This window comes from Dipteris shenzhenensis, chromosome 1 (assembly GCF_047967505.1).
Source record: "Dipteris shenzhenensis isolate YYH24624 ecotype China chromosome 1, Dip_SZ_1.0, whole genome shotgun sequence".
Taxonomy (NCBI): Eukaryota; Viridiplantae; Streptophyta; class Polypodiopsida; order Gleicheniales; family Dipteridaceae; genus Dipteris; species Dipteris shenzhenensis.
The window spans coordinates 27,021,542-27,044,328 of record NC_141596.1 but is presented as its reverse complement, the minus strand read 5'-3'; the positions used below and the strand labels follow the sequence as shown (position 1 = coordinate 27,044,328).

General features: G+C 44.8%; 1 protein-coding gene across 1 annotated transcript; it reads left to right on the top strand.

Annotated features, from left to right (window-relative positions):
* Positions 1-1,277: 1,277 nt before the first annotated feature.
* Positions 1,278-18,507, top strand: LOC147905632 (uncharacterized). Its single transcript, XM_087381063.1, has 4 exons — positions 1,278-1,513; positions 16,955-17,069; positions 17,451-17,527; positions 17,721-18,507. Exons 2-4 carry the CDS (start codon positions 16,957-16,959, stop codon positions 17,918-17,920), a joined length of 390 nt encoding a protein of 129 aa, XP_087237189.1. The 5' UTR covers positions 1,278-1,513; positions 16,955-16,956; the 3' UTR covers positions 17,921-18,507.
* The last annotated feature ends 4,280 nt before the right edge of the window (positions 18,508-22,787 follow it).

Below are 22,787 nucleotides of genomic sequence, written 5' to 3'. Positions count from 1 at the left end.
TCAGATCAATGGTAGAGAAATGCCACATCAATGGTTCTTAAGGGTAGGGGAAATAGCACCATGAGGTCTAGAGCATGGAGTGCTATTTCCCTTGGTCCCACTCTATTTCCCTCCTATTTCCTCTCTATTTCCCCTGGTGCATTTGCATGGCATAACAAAAATAGCTATTTCCCATCTTTTTCCCCTCCATGACATAAGGCCCTTAGTTGCTATAGAAGCTTCAGTCCTAGAGGTAGTTGTAGGAGTCTTTGCTTGTGTAGCTCGTTGATTGCTATGTGGTCCTTCTAGGTTGTCGTAGTTGTAAGCGATAGATCTCTCTCTTTCTCAAGGCTGTTGCAGGCAATATTCGTTGAAGAAGGCTATTGCAAGCAATAGATCAGAGCTTTGGTTGTGTAGACTTGTAGTTCTCTCCAAACACAAATGAATCTTATCTCTCTCTCTCTCTCTCTCTCTCTCTCTCCCCCCCCCTAAGGGTAACCACTATCTCTCGGAAAACAAGAACACTCCTTATATCTCTCTCTCTAAATGGAGACCGACCACTTTCCGAATAGAACTCTAAAGGAATCTCCCGATGAGAATCTCTCTCATTGAATTCTCACGACAGAAATGAATGGCGAAATTTCTCTCTCAAATGGAATGAATAGAAGTCCTTACAAAGAACTCTAAAATGGAATGAATAGAAATCCTCACAAAGAACTCTCGAGAAATAAATGGAAATGTTCGAAGTGGAATGAATGGACATATTTCATCAATGGAATGAAAGTTGAACACTCAAGAAACTCTCAATCTCTCGATCTTTCACACTCTCACAAGGATTGCGCCTTAGCGGAAGGTATAACCATGCTCAGATACCATGAACAAATATGGAAAGGGAGAGGAGAAGAGTAAAGATGAGGAGAGATGGCATAGCTAGAGAGCACACCACAAAGTTTCCAACCCTTGTGCCTTTTTAGCACTCTATGTGTTAGTGCTATGCACATATGATAACATGTGATGTTGAGATGAATCCTCAACATACCTTGCATTCCATTTTCCTCTCTAAGCATAAGCAGTTAGGAGAGTTCAGTTAACTAGACTCTTTAGATGCCAATGGGAATGCACACTTGGTTGTTTACACACCAAGCCCCACCCGCTCAAGCCTCAACACACATAGCTAGAATCTGGGCGGCGAGGTTTGCGCTTACGTGCCAAGCAGAGTTGGTGGGAATGGTTCAAGTCCCACCAACTCTGCTTCAAGTCCCACCCGCCACATTTGCAATAAATGATGTCTCAAGAAATCACCCTTGGGCAAGGGTCTTGTTCACCCGCGGATGTCCAGTCGGCATGAATGGCACGACTGGCATGTCGCCCCTGTACACGCCGCGCTCGAGCCGTGTGTAAAGAGCCTTGGCTGAGTAACTACCTGGTAGTGGGAATAGGCACCAAAGGCTAGGCTGCAAGTGCTAGCCTGCGTTTTGCTTTGTCAGCGCTTGCTTCTACCGGTGCTCTCCTCTGCAAACGCTGCTCCTTCTGTGTAAGTTACATTTGCATTCTTGGGTCTGTGTCATCTCTCTCTTGCTGGCCCCTTTGGAGCTCTTCTCTCTCTTTGCAGCCGTTAGCTACTACGCAGTATTTCTCATTGCTGTTCATCACTAAACCCCAATTGCTTGTTTTGATTGTTGTGCTGCGATCATTTATTTTGTGGGATTGTCCAGTTATTTTGAGTAAGTATTAAACGTACCTGTGAGTATTACACCTCAATTAGAAGAACTTTGAATAAAGGTTATGCCCAAACCACAATAGGCAGCGGAAAATAAATCAACCATGAGATCACACCTGAGATCTACATCGTACTCAATATGTGTACTCAAGCATCTATTAACTCCATTATCAGACGTGAAGTAGACACCCAAGATACAGCAACCAATAGATAATATAAATTTTTACTGAAAGGACCAAAACATAGATACAAAAGTGCACTCACAACCTACACCATGTGGACAGTGAGATGTTGCTACAATTGTGCTAGATCTAAGGCTCTGAACTGTTGTCCTGTCTCCTGCTCACTCCTTTTTCTGTGCGCCTCTCAAATGAGATCTTCAATGGCTTAGGGAGGAGCCTCTCAAACTTATGTCAGCTTCCCTTCTGCGACCCTGTGATCTGCTTACGTTCTGAGCTCTTCGCTAGTGTCTGCTGGATCTGTGGTGTCTTTGCTGCACCTTGCTACTGCCTCTGGTCCACCTTCTCTAGTGCCAGGATGCCTGGAAGCTGGAACGCAGTGGCTGCTGCACTCTGCAATGCAATTCTACTTGCTGTGCCTTGCTGCATCTAATGGGGCCCCAATGGAGGAATTATGTATAGGGCTGGATGCCTTCAATTCTGGCCGACAGGGCCTTTTCAGCCGACCCAATTAGGGTCAGGTTGACTGGCCGGTCGACCAAATCTGTATGTAAGAAATCCTAGATTTACTATATTTAGAAATGTGCTAAGGAATAGAAAAGAGACTGAGATAGCAGAGAACAAGGAATATTTGTATTGCTTGAATATCTGTAGGGTGGATGTGTTGTCATCCATACAATTGGGCCTCTCTTATATAGAGAGTGAAGAGTCACGCATGAAAAGGTGTGTACTCCAAAGGGTATGTGCATGAAGAGGTGGTACCCCTTGTGAAGGGTGTGACCCTTGATGAGAGGGTACATTACAATAGGAATGTCTCTTCATTAGAATGTCTCTTGTGAAGGGTTATGCCTCATTAGGAAGTGTCCCGTCGAAAGGACAAGTGTCCCGTCGAAAGGGCATACCTTTCCACAAGTGTCCATTCATTAAACCATCCATAAGTCTAGAAAGAGAAAGGAATACGTCACAGATCGTGACATCCCCTCCCACTCAAAAGAAGACCCTGGTGGAGATAATGAACTGATGTAGAAAATATCATGGTAGATTCTGAAAATACTGCTGTAAAAGATCAGGGTACTGCTGTAAGTCTTCATCAGACTGCCAAGTAGCGTCGGAGTCGTCCAGATCTCGCCAAAGAACAAGGAATTCCGTGATAAGTCGATGTCGAGTCTCTCACTGTCGATGGTCCAGAATACGCTCAGGAATAAGGAGAACATAATCGTCTTCGATTTCTGGGACATAATCACCTGCAGGAGGAACTGCTTCATTGCTTGGAATGTACGTCTTTAGCCAAGAAATATGAAATGTTGGATGGATTTTACCCCATGATGGTGGTAATTCCAATTTATAACTTAAAGGTGAATTTTTCTTGACGATCCGGAAAGGTCCATAGTATCTTGGTCGCAACTTAGGAAACACAGACTTAACCGTCTTATAGCGATGTGGGGCTACAAATAATAGCACCATGTCACCAGTGTTAAATTCCAGGTGACGTCTATGTTTGTTGGCAGACCGTTGATACCGCTCTTGTGCTTTTCGCATATGATCCCTGACTTGCAGTAGAATGTCTTGCATTTCTTGAACCAGTTGATCAGCTAGGGCCACTCGATGTTGAAGTACAAAATTTGTTGGTACAATCGGAGTGTGTCCATAAGCTGCTTGGAATGGAGTCATGCTGATGGCACTATGGAAAGAGTTATTATAAGCAAACTCAAGGAGTGGGAGATACTCTTCCCAGGCTGCGAGGCGTGACTGAACATAATGTCGAAGCATTTCTTCCAGAACTTGGTTGACTCTTTCAGTCTGTCCATCTGATTCTGGGTGGTAAGCTGAACTGAACAGTAGAGTTGTACCCAAAGATTCGAATAGTGAAATCCAAAAGTGACTGGTAAACTTAGGATCTCTGTCGGATATGATATTCTTGGGTAATCCATGGTGTCGGAAGATGTGTTGTATGAAAAGTTTGGCTATGTCCGGAGCCTGTGCACTGCTTTTGCAAGCAACAAAGTGTGCCATTTTGGACAATCGATCAACAATTACCATAATTTGAGTATTACCTCTGGCGGATCGTGGTAGTGTTGTAATGAAATCCATGGAAATACTTTTCCACCTTTCAGTTGGAACTGGAAGAGGCTGAAGAAGTCCTGTTGGAAGTCGTCGACTTGCTTTCATTTGTTGACAAGATAAGCAAGATGTGACCATTTTGATGACATCTCTTTTCATCTGAGGACAGTAGTATGTTGCACTGAGTAACCGATAAGTCTTATTGATGCCTGGATGGGCAGCATAAGGAACTACATGATGCTCTTTTAACAAAAGACGTCGAACATCCTTGTCATGTGGTACACAGACGCGATCTTGATAATACAGAAGGTCGTCCGTATAAGAATAGGATGAGAAAATCTTTTGTTCGGAAGTCGAAGGTTGATCTTTGGAAAGAACCTGTACTGCTGTGCCGAAGTCTTTATCATTGAAATACTTTCCTTTGAATGAATTCGGAACATCCACAGATAATGTAGAGATTACCATGGCTGATGCTAGAGGTAACCTGCTGAGAGCATCTGCAACTACATTGCGTAGTCCTGGAATGTACTCAATGGTCATGTGAAAGTTGGCCAGAAACTCAACCCAGCGTGCTTGTCGAGCGTTCATGACTGGCTGAGTAAAGATGTACTTTAAAGAGTGATGGTCTGTTTTGACCACAGAGTCGGCTCCCATGAGATAATGTTTCCAAGAGCGATAAGCATGTACAACGGCAAGGAACTCCTTATCATAAACCGGATATCGGGTTTGGATATCAGAATGTTTATGGCTGTCAAAAGCAATAACTCTGCCTTCTTGCATCAAGACTGCTCCTGTAGCGATGTCGGAAGCGTCGGTCATGACCTCAAACGGAAGGTTTGGGTCAGCAATAGCCATAACTGGTGTGGTAGTGAGTGCTTGCTTGAGTTGTTGGAAACTATACTCTGTTTCGGGAAGCCACTGAAAAATTGCTGTGCTTTTCAATAATTCGGACATAGGAGCTGCGATTTCGAAAAACTGATAGACCTTTGTATGGTAGAAGTTTGCCAATCCGAGAAAAGAGCGGACATCATGAACATTCTTAGGAGTAGGCCAGTTTCGGATTACCTCGACCTTCTTGGGATCCACAGAGATACCTTGAGCTGAAATAACATGTCCCAAATATTCAAGTTGGGTCTTGAAGAACTCACTCTTCTCAATGTTGATGTAGAGAGAATTTGCGCGGAGAACGTCAAAAACTTGGTGAAGATGTTGTTTGTGCTCATGTAGGGATCTGCTGAAAACGAGGATGTCATCGCGGTAAACGATAACGAACTTATCGAGGAAAGGCCTGAAGATGTCGTTCATTAATGTCATGAATGTGGCCGGGGCATTGTTTAACCCAAAAGGCATGACCAAACATTCATAGTGTCCATACTTTGTTTGAAAAGCTGTCTTGTACTCATCGCCTTCTCGTATGCGAATTTGATGATAACCTGAACGAAGATCAATCTTGGAGAATTGTGTTGCGTGTAGAAGTTGATCGAAGAGGTCATCGATGCGAGGCAATGGATACTTGTTTTTGATAGTGAGCTTGTTGAGGGCTCGATAGTCGATGCAGAGGCACATTAACTTTTTCTTTTTTTCCACAAGTAGTACAGGAGATCCGAAAGGGCTGCGACTGGGCCGAATGTGACCTTTGTCAAGTAGTTCGATGACCTGTCTTTGGATTTCTTCATTTTGAGTGTAAGAAACCCGATAAGGAGGTTTCGACGGTGGATACTGCCTGGAATAAGTTCGATTGGGTGATCCACTGGTCGTCGAGGTGGTAACTACTTTGGCAATTCCTGTGGAGAAATATTCAGGTAAGGCTGGAAAAAAGGTTGGTTGAGGTATTCAGGAGGATCCTTTGTTGGTGTCTCTTCTACTGCTGTAACCAACAGAAGTGAAAGGCTGGAAAAAAGGTTGGTTGAGGTATTCAGGAGGATCCTTTGTTGGTGTCTCTTCTACTGCCGTAACCAACAGAAGTGAAGTCTTTACTTGACGTTTACGAACCCACTTCTTTACTTGTAGGGCAGAGGCAACTGGGGTTGAAGGAGAGTCCCTAGAACTAGTTAGCTCAATAAGTTTTCCTTGGTGGACAAACTGGATAGTATGGCTGCGAAAACTGATTGATGGATCATAGTCGTAGAGCCACTGTTGTCCGAGTATGACATCGTACCGAGAAAGAGGCATAATGTCGAAGTTCAACTTGTCCGTATAATGTTGGATGCGAAAAGACAAGTTTTTAATCCTGGTGTTGCACAAGAAAGTTGTTCCATTTGCGAGTTCAATCTGATAGTCCATGAGACTAGGACTGGTGGTCAACCGAAGTTTATCGACCACAGAACTGGCTAGGAAATTATGAGAACAGCCACTATCGATGAGGATGGTGACCGTTGTTCCACGAATCGATCCTTGAATACAAAGTACTTGAGTGGCCAGGGATGGTTCGGGGTTGCTGGCAAGGCTCAGGTGGATGGTATTCGCCATTCGAATAGGCTTGCCTTTCTTGTCTTGTGCTGAGGTAGCATCTTCTTTTTGGGAAGTGCTAGGTTCCATATTAGAATTTTGCTTTGGTCGCTTGGGACAATTGAACCATCTATGGTCGCCGGTACAGATGGTACAAAGTCCTTTTGAGCTGGAGTTATTCTTCTTGTCAGTGGCCGCACCTTTATGTTGGGGATGTCGGTAATGACTTTGTGAAGAAGAAGAAACACGATCCTTGGGGGAGTGCTTCTGTTGGAATCCAGCAAATGATTTCTGAGGCTTCTGGGGATCTTGAGACTGTCGCTGACCTTGATTACCGAAGTTTTTGCGAAACCTGGTGTTATCTTGAGGGCGAGCACCTTTGGCCATAGGAGAGTTCTGTGTGCGATTAGCACTCTGCTTCCCTGTGTTTAGGAAATCTGTAATGCACTCTGCGTAAGCAATAGCGCCATCTGTGGTGGTGATGTTTGCTTTAAGAACATCAATGCGTAACGAGGGATGTAGGCTTGAGATGAAAGCATGAAGGCGATCATCCTCAGTTAAACCATCAATCTCTAGCACCAATGTGGTGAACTGAGAGATATAGGAAGACAGGGAACCCGTTTGCTCCAACTGTCGGAGTTTTGAACGTGCTTGGAAGTCCGCATTGGCAGGTACAAACTGCTTACGGAGCACGTGTTCAAAACGTTCCCATGTTAACACACTTTTTCCGTCCTTTAAGCGTCTTTGCCACCATAGAAATGCTGTATCCTTCAGGAGGGAGGCTGCCAAAGCGATCTTTTTGCCTTCCGTGAGGTCAACAGTGTCAAAATACATGCGCATTTTAGCGAGCCATTGGTCAACTGTTCGGCGATTACGTTGACCAGTGTAGGCTTCCGGAAGTTTGACGTAAAGTCTTTTAGTTTTGGAAGCTTGAAGTAATCGGTAGAGGGCACGTAGTTCAGTGTTTTCTACCTCTGGTGGGAAAGAGTCCGCATCGTCGTCTGGTTGCGTCACGTCATCCTCTGTATGTGCGGGACTTCGAGAATCTTGAAGTTGTTGAACTTTTTGAACCAAGTCGGAGATGTTGTCCTGAAGCTGAGATATTTGAAGTTGCAATAGTGATTCACTTTGGACGTTGCCTTCAGGGGTCTTTTTGGGACTTGATTCTTTAATCTCTGGAGAGGCTTCACTTCGTACGTTGCAGTTTTGTGGGGAAAGGGCTGCGACGATTCGTTGGGCTGCCTAATGGGTTAGTTGCCCCAAAAATTAAATGGGGGGTTTAGTTAACCCTAGGTAGCTAGGGTAAACCTAGGGGTAGGGGATGGGTTTATTTTTTTTCCCTTTTTACCCCTCTAGGTACCCTTTTGTAGGTACTTGGGGCCTAGGAGGTGTGCCTATTCGAAGGGGTGTGACCCTTGGAATAGGTGCACGTGTTCATGAGGGGATATGTCCCTATTGTTAAAAGGGGTGTGACCCTGCATGAATAGGTATGTCCTTTTGTCCACGATGGGGTATGTTCCATGAGTGAGGAGTCGAGACTCGTCACCAAAAGGTGTGTCCCATGGTGGAAAAGGTGCGTCCCTTGGTTTTGGGACAGCCCAAGCACTTGAAAAGACACGATTTTTGTCGTGTCCATTCACATCAACTTGTGATGTGAGGGAGATGGAGAGGCCAGGATGACTTTAGGCTGGGTAGGCGTTTAAAAATTTTACGCTCATCCTCTCCATCTCTTCCATGCACAATGTGCACGGATGTCCTTCTAGCGGCAAAAATGTATCAGATCAGCGCTAGAAGGTGGGGGGCGTTTCCTACAGGCAGGAGCGAATTTTGCTCTGATACCACTGTAAGAAATCCTAGATTTACTATATTTAGAAATGTGCTAAGGAACAGAAAAGAGACTGAGATAGCAGAGAACAAGGAATATTTGTATTGCTTGAATATCTGTAGGGTGGATGTGTTGTCATCCATACAATTGGGCCTCTCTTATATAGAGAGTGAAGAGTCACACATGAAAAGGTGTGTACTCCAAAGGGTATGTGCATGAAGAGGTGTGTACCCCTTGTGAAGGGTGTGACCCTTGATGAGAGGGTACATTACAATAGGAATGTCTCTTCATTAGAATGTCTCTTGTGAAGGGTTATGCCTCATTAGGAAGTGTCCCGTCGAAAGGGCAAGTGTCCCGTCGAAAGGGCATACCCTTCCACAAGTGTCCATTCATTAAACCATCCATAAGTCTAGAAAGAGAAAGGAATACGTCACAGATCGTGACACTGTAGACTGGCTGACCAGCTCTAGGTTGGCTCTATAAAACCCCCCATTTGGGTGCGATTTTCCTTAATGCATATGCCTGCCTATTTAAGGTCTGTTCACAGCCCTCCATGCCCCTCCAATGGGGCCATATCCTGGCTGCAATCCCACAAAGGTCCTTCTCTATCTGCTAGTCTCTTCTAGAACCCTGAGTCCGTGTGCTCCACCTCGAGCGTAGTGGACTCTCTGTCCAGAATTTTCTTTTCCACCTTACTGCCTGGGTACAGCCTAGATGGGCAGCTGAGCTAGGTCTGCAGCTTCAAAGTCTCTTTCTCCTCCTGTACATAGGCCCAAGGATAGCTTTGCTGCTGCTCCTTCTGCTCATGGACAGAAGATGATGAGTAAGGGCCTGGAGGCCCTCCTTTTATAGGCCCCCAAGGGGCTGTCATAAAACCTACCAGCCAGCCTCATCCTGGCCGGTTGGCTGGTCCAACCAGCCCTATAGAAGGGCTTTTGCCAGGCCCCAAGGGCAGCCCCATTGGGCCCCACCTTTGGGCACATCTATGGCCAGGTGGCTGGCCCACCATAGCCTCCACCTCTGCCCCTTTGCTGCGTCATGTGCCAGCTCTGCAGACGCCTTTTGCTGTGCCACATGCAGCCTCTGTCCCGCCTCCTGTGCGCCTCTGTTAGGGGCCTGTTCCAGCCCGTACACACATGCCTTGAAGTGCCTCTGCCAGGCTGCTGTGCTGCTCACATGGCAGCTCATTTGCTGCCCATGTGGCAGCCCGTTTTGGCTGTCCTTTCCCTGTGAGGTGCTGCCCATGTGGCAGCCTCCTCCCTCACCTTTTCTTTTGGGCACATGCCCTAGGTCTCCCTCCCCCACGCTCTCCTCATATGGGGGCTTACAGATGGGGAGGTGACCTTTCCAACACCCCCTCTCACCGACACATCTTGGCCCAATGCCAACACGTCGATGACGATGCTCCAGTAACTCCCTGTTGTAGTCCTTTGGAGCATTTCGATGTCGAAATCTTTTCCTGGCTTTTCATGCAGTGGTTCCTGCTCCACTAGGTCTGGTTTTGCTTTTGCACACCATCCTGGTCCACAAGTCCATCTCTGGTAGCACCTCCTGGCATCACCACCTTCAGTCACGTTCCTGCCTTCGAACTCGAGCAATCCAGACACCACGATCTTCCAGTTGTCCCCCTCATAATGAGTGAACAACCTGGAGTCTTCCAGGTACCATGCTCTGAGGGTTTGTTTCAACCCGTCCTTCCTTTGGCAAGGTCCGTAACAAAAGAATATCTCCAGATAACCTGGACCACGAACTCTCACTGAGCTCTCAAGCAGGTACTCTTCTGGCTTCAATACACCTTGTCCATCACCTTCCAGCAATCTGTGTTCGAGATTTGAAGAAGCACCCACACTTCCCCTTCTGCCTTTGAAGAAGGCCAATTCCTTCCAATCTTGCATTACCTGAGACAGTTGAAGAGGAGATTCTCTCCACAACATGCTATAAAGGCTCAAGTTAAGAACATCAAGTACATACCAGATCGCCATATTGCCTGTGTGCTTGCTCTGAAAGTAAACCATGCACCTCATCGAGGCACATACCAAAAACCTGTGTAATTTTGTACCCTTGTGAAGTACAACCACCATCTGAACATGAAACCCCAGGGCACTCCATGGAATCCACCCTCATGTCAGTATCAATAGCCACGCATCTGGAAGATAGCAAGCACTCCATGTTGTCCTTCAACTTCACAAAAGTTTCTGACTCCTCGTCGACCCACATCTCAATGTCAGACATCATCACTGTGGTTTCTAGGTCGGCATATCAGTAACACATGGAGATGTCACCAAGAACAGCTCTTTGATTACCACATTAGCTTTGGCTTTTGTGTCACCCTGTGAATCTGAGTCGGACTCCTTCCTCTTGTTTTTTTGATCCGCCACCTTCTTTTTGCAATCCGTCGCAAAATGACCTGGCGTGTCACAATAGCAGCACTTCTTCTTGTGCTTCCTCTTGGAAGTGTCCTCCTCATCAAAGTCATTCTTCTTGGACTTGCCACCGTTAGGCTTGCCCTCATTGGGCCCCACCTTTGGGCACATCTATGGCCAGGTGGCTGGCCCACCATAGCCTCCACCTCTGCCCCTTTGCTGCATCATGTGCCAGCTCTGCAGACGCCTTTTGCTGCGCCACATGCAGCCTCTGTCCCACCTCCTGTGCGCCTCTGTTAGGGGCCTGTTCCAGCCCGTACACACACACCTTGAAGCACCTCTGCCAGGCTGCTGTGCTGCCCACGTGGCAGCCCCTTTTGGCTGTCCTTTCCCTGTGAGGTGCTGCCCATGCGGCAGCCCCCTCCCTCACCTTTTCTTTTGGGCACATGCTAGGGGTCTCCTTCCCCCACACTACCATCTCTCTCCCCTCACCCTCCTGGAGTCTAGCAGGTCTACCAGAAGCTCCTTCTGCAGTTTTCGTTGCATTTTCTAGCTCTTGCTGCTGTTGTGCTGCTGCTCTGGCTGCTCCCTTCCCTCTTGCACGTTTTTCGAGGCAGCCTTGCTGCAGGCACGCATCCCAAGGCAAGGAGCAGGGCATTTATTGCAGTCTGTACAGCCGTACAGACTGTATGGAACAGAGGCGTAGCCCCTGAGGCTGCTGTATGGGACATTGGGGAGTGTTTTTCGAGCCACAAATCTCGAGGTCGAGGCTTTGGGGCAGATCTGCAAGTCTGTGGTCCTCTTCCAGCCTTTTCTGCCCCTCTTCCGCTCTCTTTCTTCACTTTTCTCTTCTCCCGGTACCTGGAAACCTCCTGCACCCTGCAGGGAGCCTGGACGGAGGATAGGCGTGAGGAAAGAGCTCGCCCCTCAACCACAGACAGCGGGAATTGGTTTCAGGTTCTGTTTTTCATTGTTCTTTCCTTCTTTGGAGCTTTTTGCAGTGCATGTGTGTTGTTTGCAGTCCTCTCTGGTTTCTCTCAGGTTCTAGTAAGCATCCAGCGGCAAGGTTGTTTCTGGAAAAGGCCTAAGGACAGTGTGGATGCATGTGATATTCTTGAGGCTGCTTTGAGCTCAGTTTGCCAGTGGTTTGGATGCTTGGATGTCTTTCAGTTGGGTGAGGTCAGAAGTGGATGCGGTTGCGAGCTTTGGGACAGGCTGGTTAGGCAGCATTCCTCTCTTGACCATATCTTCATCTGAGGGGCCGTCATCAAGGAGGCGAAGTCAAGATCCTAGAAAGTCTACGCATGCTTTGTAGACTTTCGGAAGGCCTTTGACACAATCCCACGAGCCCGCACGATTAGGAGACTCTAAGAGATGCAGATCCCAGGGGACATATCTGGGGGATGATGAGCCTATATGAGTCTATCAGAGGGAGAGTATTCGCGTTTGGAGGCTTGTCAGATTGGACTGGTAAAGGAAGAAAGATATATTAACGTCTGCAGAAGCCCTTATAGGACTATAAGACAAAGTACACATCCAAAAAAGGGAAAGTATGTGCGTAAATTAAATGGTCAAGGGAAGTAACTGCCAAGGTCCTAGGTGAGGGTGTATTGGCATCGACTAGGTGGTTCTGAGTGCTCAGGCCTAGGTGCACCTAAATGTGTAAGAATGCCAAGGGGCAAATGTTTTAATTGTGCCCCAAGGGAGGGGTAAATGGTATACCAAGCTAAAGGTCTAAAATGATGACATGTGGCAGGGGGGAACCATCTAGGGAATTGTGGGCTTGTGGATAGGGATGAAGGAAAAAGGAATTATGTATCTTTGTGTGCATGCGATCCATGAGAGTGCCTGGGAGGAAAATCGGATGCCAGCGCCTGTGAATAGTACCCGTGATGATGAGAAAAATTGAGATTAGTTGAGGAGCGTATCAACCACCTACCATCCAGCCTCACTTCTCCACCTTTAACAAAAAACCAAAAAAAAAACAACATATTTCTGAATTGCTAGCCTACCCTTTCTCTTCGTCTGTACGTAGTTGTCCGTACCCGTCCGTACGTAACTCTCTGTACTTCACCCTCCTGTCTGTACAACATGTCGCCCGTTAGCAGCAGTGCATCAGCAGCAGCCCCTACCTCTCCTTCAGCAGCCTATACCAGCCCGTCAGCCGGTACTTCAACAGCCCGTACCTCTTCATACCTCTTCGTACAGCCTGTCAGCCCATTAGCAGCCCTCCACTCGTCAACCCTTTGCCTCGGCCAATAGTTACCTCGGCTAGTAACAAACACACTAACCCTAACCGTGAGTTGGGCTAAACGCCCAACCTAACCCTAGGGGTTAGGTTAAGCTAGGGGGTTGAATAGACAACCAATTATGGATTGGCCTACCCTCTCCTCCAAGTCCCCCTCAACTCCTTGAACCTCCATCAAGACTTGGTACTCTAAAGTTGCAGCCATGACACCCTCTCCATATGCACGGACTTAGTAACAAGAAGGCTCAAAACGACCCATCCTTGGGCAACAAGATCAGATTTTTTATCTGTAGCAGGAAGTGAGAGAGCTACGATTGGAACTAGCTTCTAGAAGTAAAGGTTCGACTTCACATTCTGGAAGGGCCTAGTAAGCAGGTAGTAATTGGTGAGGCTGTAAAATCTTGTAAGGGTTCCCCTCCTACTCCGGAGCTAGTCTCTACAGTCAAAGATCTTGTTCACATTGAAGTAGGTACTCTAAAATAATGGGGGTTGCGTTTGCACTCCTCGGGAGCTGCCATGTGCCTCCCTAAAGCAGATGTGCTAGAGGGTTTCTTGCTGTCCCATAGACCTTTTGGTCTCCAGTGGACGTTAATAGACTTTCTTTCTTTCTTTCTTTTCCTTTCGGTTTGAGATCCTGAGAGGACTAGGCTTCCCATTGGTTGATCCACAGGATGCTTGGGAGTCTCTTCTCATGGAGGTGCACAAATTCGTGCACGTGAGGTGGAGTTGACCCGCTTTGCATAGGAGCAGGCCTGTTTCACTTAGGAGCAGGCGCTTATCATACAACAGCAGGCTAGTCTCAGTCAGGGGCTTAGGAAGGACATCACAAAGCTCAACAAGGAGGTGTCTTCTTTGAGCACTGCTCCGGGGGACACACCAGTAGCAGTAGTCAAGGCCTAGATAGCCACCATGTAGTCGGCCATTGTAGAGACATCCAAATGGGTAGATGTGGTGAAGCGGAATCTGCGAAAGTAACGGATTTGGCTACCCTTTGGAACAGTAGTAGGGAGCCAATAAGGCTCTCAACATCAGAGTCCGCGGGATCTCACGAATTGAGGTCTCACCGATAGACAATGTGACCACCTTTGTTGCGACCACTTTAGGGATTCCTGATCATGCTATTGTGGGAGCATGGCGAGTGGGGAGAGATCCCAACAGAGTGCAGCATCTCATTATACGGTTTAGAGACACTCAGGCAGGCTTGGTAGCATTGCGTCGCAAATCGACCTTACTAGATCACCTCTCAATATCCATGGATGAGGACCTGACACCTCTACAGATAGAGAAGAGACGTGCTCTCTAATGCGATCCGCAAGGAGGAAAGTGGGTAGTAGTGTGGCACCGACGTCTCATCACCAGCCTCCACTGGACATCCGACTGCCCTCCCATATATGGGGACGGGGTCTATGAGCGGCGGGTACACTTGGAAATCAGCATATAGGAACGAGGCAAGGGAGACAGGTGGAGTGGCAATACTATATAGATCATCCATCATTGGGGCGATCTCAGTTGAGAGGAGCGACCGGCACTCTAGATTCCTTTGGATCCGTGTACCACACACGACCAGTCGAGATCTCTTAATAGCGGTCTGCTACTTTCCACTAGAGACATCACAATTGGCCAGGGCAGTACGAGAGGAGGCCGAGACATCACCATACACACCTTTTCACTAGGATACCATGGATTTTTTGAGGCGAGGAGATGTCCTCCTAGTTAGAGACTTCAACGTGAGGATGGCAGCACGTCAGGTACTGTCACGGGGACGTGAATTTCTAAGCTTTAGGAATTTATGGTGACTGCCCTAGCCTCCAATTGATTAAAACAGTTCAAAGGACACTTTAGTGCATCGATTGCAATATTTTACATCTTCATTGTCACAATTGAAAATATCCATCACGCATAACGATAATTTTTCTGTTTCAAAACTAGTCGATTTTGACAAAAGCGGATGAATTACTTTTGTCCATTGATTTTGATGTATGTCGACTCTTCCCAAAAATTTCTTGGTTGCATTCACCTCAGCCAGATGGTCTCCGGCGAGAGTGGAAGTGGCATGACAATTGATGTAGTTTACCTGCACATTGAAGAGCTAGCTTGCTTGCTTTGATCATAACTGCATTCTGATACTGTAACGTTCAAAGATCTTTCCATTACTCAAAGTGCTCAAAGGTGGAGCAGCCGAAATGAAAGAGATTGACCAAAATGAAAGGTTTTTCGATCGTAAATGAAATGGCGAACACTCCGCGCGCAACAAATTGCATCCAATGGAGGTTATTTAATCTCAAACATCCAATGATGCCCAAGTCTCCAATCGTAAACAGACCAAGATGGAAGACGGGTGAGACTAAGTACGAATGAAAGAGACCAAGACGGGATCAGCCTCAAATGTAACCATTTTCCATCCAATGGATTATAGTCATCCATTTAAATCTAAGGGCACTAATTCATTTCATGGTCCTAACCGATTAGCCTCGTTAATATATTATAGATGACAAGCTCATTATAAATACAAGAATAAGGCATCTCTACTCACGAGCTTGTTGAAGGTAAACCCTTACCAGATGTGGGTAACTCGAATTAGAATAAAACCCGTTGAGTTAACATAGAGTCCCCAGGTAAAGCAGATTTGACCAGTTGACTGTCCATGTTATTTTTAAGGGCATGGGTGCGAAGAAGGGGTCATGCATGTTCTGTTCTTCATACAACATGCCATTCAGATTCAACAAACTCCCCTCACTACCTTCAAAGAGGATCTTTTCAATATAAAGTTATCTTTGGATTGGAGGGCAGAGTAATGAAGAACAGTTCCCTACAGCATGGATGTCAAGGCTCCCCCAACTAGTACTTCTGATTTTTAATTTCTATATGACATAGGGCACACTATTTAGTATATATCTGATGTTTTCAAGGCATATTTGAAAGAGCATGGATTACGAGTCAAACATTGATTTCTTGCAGCTTGACATTCCATAGCATAATGTTATTGCCTCGTGGAAATGAAGTGCTTGCGTAAGCACAATTGGTTGTCATAAGATTTTTGGAGGAGGTTGCAATTACTGCCACCATGGCACACATATTTTCAACAGATCCGCCTCAAAAGCATTTTCAAGAGCGAAGTTTTCAGGCATTTTCTGGGTATAAGGTCAGGGTCAGTCCGTAAGAGGTTTCGGTTAGTTGCATGACCTTTGATTTCAAATACACAAAGATCAAAGCTTGACAACAAGGGAATCAAGTACATTTTTTTGGATACAATAATGAGACTGAGGGTTTTAAGCTCACATTGTATACACCAGTTGCGGGATGTTGTCTTCTAGGAGAGGAAGCTCGCTGGCCACTCTCATGCCACAGGATGTTGATACTCTTTTGGATGTTGTGATTGAGTTTGATATGTGATTTATCACACCAATTTTGTCTTCTAGGAGAGGAAGCTCGCCGGCCACTCTCATGCCACATGATGTTGATACTCTTTTGGATGTTGTGATTGAGTTTGATATGTGATTTATCACACCAATTTTTGACCACTGGCAAGCCATGGTCTTGTAGGGACATTTTGCCTCTTACCACACTCCTCAGAGGGAGTGCTGCTGGCCTGAATTGGTATTGACAAGCGTGGTTACTTTAACGCTAGTGTCTTAAGTGAATGTCAGGAGTGTGCTGCTTCTAACTAGACACACAATACATTCTCCCTCAGGGAACATATCCAAAAAACAGATATGAGCATCATGCAATTGCTACAATGATTCTTAAGTTATTTCCACAGAGCGAATATTTTGTAGATGAGCGAACCTGTGCATCTGCTAGAGAAAATTCCACTTCTGTACCTTTACAGAGAAAGAAACTCCCTGGAAATGATCCCAGCAATGCCCTAGCTGTTGATCCATCATGCCCTGCTACACCAGTGCGCCGGGAGGAATGCAACTGATCCTGACATCTCTTTTAAAGCCTGTAACGAATCATTGCGATACATGATTACTTTCTTGGAATAGGTGACGAGTTGTAATTTATAGGCAAAAAGTACTTTAGTCATTAATGCTTTGATCACATCATCTGGTCTGTCTGTGCCATCAGGTGAATAACAGTCTTTCCAAGTCTAACCCTTTTGCATATATTCTCATGTGTATGCTTGTGCAGAGATGGCGACCATGATGGAGCTTGGATCAGATGATGATCCTCGGGCATCCACTTTTTCCTTGATGGATGAAGACCATACGCTCGGCAATTCTCTGCGATATGTCCTAAATCATGAGTGAGACATTTCTATACCTTTCTTCTGGTGTGTGTTTTTTTGTCTAGTATGCCTAGTATTTGGTATACTGCTCCAGCTGCACTGCATATACCTGAAACGGATTTTCAACAAATAGAAATTCTTTTCTTTTCATGCACAGCTTAGTGCAAGATTGTGTGTTCCATATTTTTGAACTAAATACCTTCTTGAATATTCATCAGTGTGTTCCATATTGGCATAATGCTAACCATAATTGTGTGGCTTGTCAATTTAATTTATTGAAGTAGTTGAGCTAGGACTTCACACCTTGAGCTTCTCTCAAACGTTAGCTTTCAAGATTAAGGGGTGGCTTTTCTATTGATAAAACATAGGTTCTGATTTTGATCAATGTTCTTGATGCAGTCCTCGAGTTGAATTCTGTGGCTACAGTGTTCCCCATCCATCTGAGAATCGCGTTAACATCAGAATCCAGACTACAGGTTCTACACCACCCCACAACCCCCAACATCCCCCGCCCCCCCACCCCGCCCATAAATAAGAAGAATAATTTTTTTTCTGTTTAGCTTCTTAGATAGTATCATTGAGGCTCTACCACTTTGGTCTCTGACAGATGTCTCTAAATTACACTCTCTTTCAGAATGTAAATGTCTTTTAATTTTTGTTTTTCTTCAGGTGCTCCAGCAAAGGATGTTCTTAAAGATGCCCTACAAGATTTAATAGTAATGTGTCAGCATGTCAGGACAACTTTTGATAATGCGGTTAACTCGCACAGGGTAGCAGATGGACCAATGGAAGTAGACATGAAATCCAGTGTAACTGATCCAACAAGCAGCAGAAGTCAACGTTCACAATCTAAAGCAGTCAAGGAGTAGTCTGGGGCAAGCAATGACATTTTGAACTAATTTTTGTTAACATTAAGCATGCAAGGGATATGAAAATGTATCTGGAGTAACCATGAGGGGGAGAGCAGCTCACCAGCACAGGGTAGCAGATGGACTGATGGAAGTGGATATGAAAGCCACTGCAGCTGATCGAATAAGGAGTACTCTGAAGCAAGCAATGACATTTTGGAAATAAAAAATTATAAACATGAAGCAGGCAATGTATCCTGGAGTAATCACGAGGGGAGAGTGGCTCATTGATTAGATGCTGGTGACGTTGCTGTGATTATTAATAGAGTCTTGAGAAGAACTCAAAGTTATTGAAAGCAGAGAATTAGAGTTTTGATTTAAAAGGCTGAAATATGGCTGAGAGGATATAGGTGAGTTTTCGCTTGACAAGGCATGGCTTGGATTGGTTTTCCACTGATGGCTTTATGCTGATCGCACATATTTTACCACTACTGCTCTCTCTCTCTCTCTCTCTCTCTCTCTCTCTGGGATGAGATGTAGCTCCTTTCCATTATTTGTTTTATAGTTCCTTTACAGCGGCAGAGGTGTGCTAGACACCTCTAGTGGTATTTGAGCATAATGTAATTCATCCTGTCTCATAGGCCTTTTTGGCCTCTCACAAACCTTAATAAATTTTCTTCTGTTGTCTTTGTCTTTCCACCACCCTTGCTTCCTGTGTTTTTCTTTGGGTTCCACACACATACCCATCCCTTTGGTTGTAGTGTCGAACATCCTACCCATTGTGCAGCAAGCAGTGCTTCTAGAAGTAACGATGATGTGTGATATCTGCACAAACCTGCCTGTGACAACAACAGACTCAGACCCGTGGCCCTTAATTCATGTCTGCAGCCATAGGGTGTTAGTCTCGGCATAGCATGGGCCATCCAAGACACATCCCAACATGTTTGATAGTGGCCATGATTTACAACTGTCTGTTCGGGAGCTTGTGCTAGAGTATTTGCCAACCCCCTTTCCTTGATTCCAGTTTTTCTGACCAAAAGAAAGGTTTAGATGACTGAGAAGATCGTGGCTCAGTTACAAATACCAGCAATAATATGTTATTGAACATGTATTTTTTACCCCAACTCCAAAGTGAAGGGGCTTCCCTTAGCAACACAACACCCAAACAGAGTGCAACCTCCAGCATATAGAGGAGCTTTGCTCCACCATATTGCAGGCAGCAGTAGTTGGCAATCCTCACTGAGCAATGCAGGAATCACAATGGCTTTCTCAATTTCAATGGCAGCTGAGTTGTGCTTCAAAGGCACGATAAGTTTCAAAAATGCATCCACTCCTTCCAAGATAAGAGCATGGAGGCTTGTGGGAGGATAATTGCACAACTTGTGAGTACATATGCATCCTTTGCTTTTGCTTCGGCTTCTGCTTCTTGACTTACCAAGCAAGACCCAAGTTTGAGTTGCCCGTAGAAAAACAAGCGAGTACGAGTACTCGTGAGCACTACCTTCAAGTTGGTTCTATCAAAGAAAAACAATTGTCAAGAAAAATAAATGATTAATTTGCAACATGTGATGGAAGCCATGTATAGGAAAGTTCGAATGATTTGCAAACTCCGCATGCGTGTGCGTGTGTGTGTGTGTGTGTGTGTGTGTGTGTGTGTGTGTGTGAGTGAGAGAGAGAGAGAGAGAGAGAGAGAGAGAGAGCAAACTGTGTGTGTGTGTGTGTGTGTGTGTGAGAGAGAGAGAGAGAGAGAGAGAGAGAGTTCTTTTAAAAAAAAAGCGTGTGGGAAGGAGAGAGAGAGAGCCAAAATAGAAAGAGACCCCGTGGCAAAGTGTGTGGGTCAATGGTTGAAAAAAAAAGCTCCTTGTTACAAGTTGTTGAGCTCATTGGTGCCATGAGGTCTATCGAGACTAGTTTTGTGTAAAAACTTTGTTTATGAGGACTAAGGACTCGTTCTTGGCACTTTTGACTTTGCTGTAATCTATAGTTAGCTCTTGCTATGTTTCATGTAATCTTAGTAGCATGTAATAGTAGGAACTAGTGTAAAGATTGCAACATTTGAAAGCATTCATTCAAGATTGCAACATGTACATTTTGCATGGCATTTGTAACATCATCTTTCATCAAGCATATTGTACGTGACATTTGCACCTTTTGTGTCCTATCTCACACAAGATGAACTCACAAATATTGATTTTGATGCATGCAGACTTTGGATACTACACTCAGGGCATTTATCTATATTGAGCTATTTGAACTACAATATCCACACTACACTTTTGGAAAATGTCACAAGGAGAGGATACTACTCCTCGGCACAGGGAGGAGGAAGTCTCCAGAAGAGTAGGCAAGCGTCCATTGACACACAAGAGGAGGCACGACATGTCGAGCATCAATAGTTATAGTTTGAGCGACTACGTAGGGTTGCCAACACAACGTCGGAGCATGTGTTAGAGATTATTGCGTGTACATCTGTGTACGCTCAACCTGGAGGTCTGTATGTTTTAATAATTTAAAATTTGTTTAAAGATATTATCAATAAGTATCTGAATAGCAATTGACACCATGGGCGTTGGTTTTGCAGCCATGCAATGGAAAGAAGTACATAAGCTAGTCTTCAAACAAGAGCTCCAGGCAATCTGACCTTAGAGGCAGATGAAGAGGCAGGCTCAGGCAGTCAGGCGAGAAGACGCAGAAGAATAGAGGGAGATGAAGTACTCAAACCTAAGCTTTAGATCAACACGGGAGGTGCCGAGACGAATGGATTCGGCAAAATGCCAGGGAAATCTACATCGAGGTATATGGAAAGGTCTCACATCATAATGAAGTGGTGATGTACTTCGTCAAATTCTTGTATGTGCACTTCATTAAGGGTATACATGTGGACTTCTCCTCGTACAAGGACAAGCATACGCATGGCCGTACAAAAGTGACGATCATCCAATCTCAATTGTTTACGGCATTGGAGGATGCACGTGGCCCATTGGAGCAACAAGTGGCATAACTTCACGAAGAGAACGTGAGCCGGTTTGAGCAGGTCCAATGCTTGAGCCAGAGTTGTAGAACGAGAATATTGCTCTACGTGTCCAATTGAAGAGCTTAGAGGATCTCAACACGCGGTTGCGGCAAGAGGTCCACGAAGCACGTGCAACACTAATCGGAGATGTAAGTGTAGAGGCGCGGTTAGCTATTTTGTCACCATCCATTGTCACAACCATATGCCGTGGAACCCCTTCCCTCTGATAGCCCAGACAACTGATCGTGCCCAATATGCCAATGCTTGTTTGATAATTGTACTGGCTATTACTCTTTGGCTTGCGGCCACAAATTTCATCTTTATTGTCTAGTAGATTACTTGCCAACTAGGTTAATTTGTCCACTTTGTAAAGCCCAATTATCAATGGGGTATTGTACATGGTGTTGGGCTTAGGACAGTTGTATCCAAGACCATGACATTGAATGAAGTTCATGACCATGTATACAATGTCTTTATTATGAAAATATATGCCTTTGTTTTAAGTTCATTGAAGTTATGATGGTGTACTATATGATGTGGTGGGATTCATATATTTAACTGCTTAGTTATTAATTCAAATGCATCCAATGTTCATAATTATTTTGTACTATGTAATCGAAAAATTCATATGCATCCTAACGTCATCAATTGGCATAGTGTCAATATATTATTTCATAATAAATAATTTAAGGAACGCTTTGGTTAATTGAAAATAAATAATTTAATTGCATAAAGGAAAGCTATGGCTATTTCATAATAAATAATTTAAGGAAGGCTATGGTTGCATCAATTGGAATTTGGAATGTAAAACACTATGCAACCTTATATAAAGTAAACTTTAAACTTTAATAATTATAAGCTATTAAAGTAAACTTTAAAAGCATTTTCTATTTGCCATTGAAATATAATTATATGCACTTTCATCACAAGTGCTCTCTCCATCTCTTTCTCTCACAATTAAACTTTGCACATGTTTCCTCTGCACGTCCTCACATAGAACTCTATTGCATATGAGACAGAGTGGTATGCCAGTTGCCATGCTCTTGATTAATTGAACTTGGTCAAGAGCACAATAATTGGCATAACCACACCTAGAAGCCTATGCAATGGCGACACGGAAGAAGCAAAGCCCAAACCCTAAACACAAGACATTTACAATGCATAGCAAGACAATTCTTATCCAACCCTAAATCGCAACCTGCAATCAAAAAACAAGAATACATTCAGAATACAATGAGACATTCAAAACCCTGTTGCCATCATTGCCACAATTCACGAGTCACTATCCTCATCATGTTCATCATCAATTTTCTCATCTTCAAACCCATGTGGCAGGCGAATATTATTTCCTTCATCTTCATTAGATTCATCCTCCTCATCGTCGCTATCTTCCTCGGATGTTGCACCATCAGTCCCAGTTTCATCCTCTTGTTGGGGTTCTGGAATCTGTAACGATGGATATCGTAGATCCATTTTGGAACTTTCTCCTCATATCGCACATCCCCTAATGTTTCTAGGATTTTATGATTGGCATAGATGTACACTAACTTCTCAGCCCGATCCTCTAGAAGTCTATTTTGTAAAGTATTGTGAATGTACTTGTAATGACTCAAGTTTCTTTCTAAGCTCGAGTTTGAGCATGTTTGAGAAAGAACCCTCATTACAATCGAGTGTAGAAGCTCACACGTGCCACAATTCATCATCCACCATTTTCAAGCAGATGTAGTTTTTGCCAATACTTGAACATTGCTCGATGCAAACAACCCCTCCTTGCATCGATACTTGGCTAACTCGTTACAACACTTTGCAAACTCATGGTTGTGGGGATAATATTGTCGCACCACTCGTTACAACACTTTGCAAACTCATGGTTGT

Excerpts from the sequence above, each read along its gene's own strand:
- LOC147905632 (XM_087381063.1), top strand. The coding sequence starts at position 16,957 with ATGGCGACCATGATGGAGCTTGGATCAGATGATGATCCTCGGGCATCC. Across the intron at positions 17,070-17,450 it reads CGATATGTCCTAAATCATGA|TCCTCGAGTTGAATTCTGTG; the intron begins GTGAGACATTTC and ends TTCTTGATGCAG. Across the intron at positions 17,528-17,720 it reads CATCAGAATCCAGACTACAG|GTGCTCCAGCAAAGGATGTT; the intron begins GTTCTACACCAC and ends GTTTTTCTTCAG.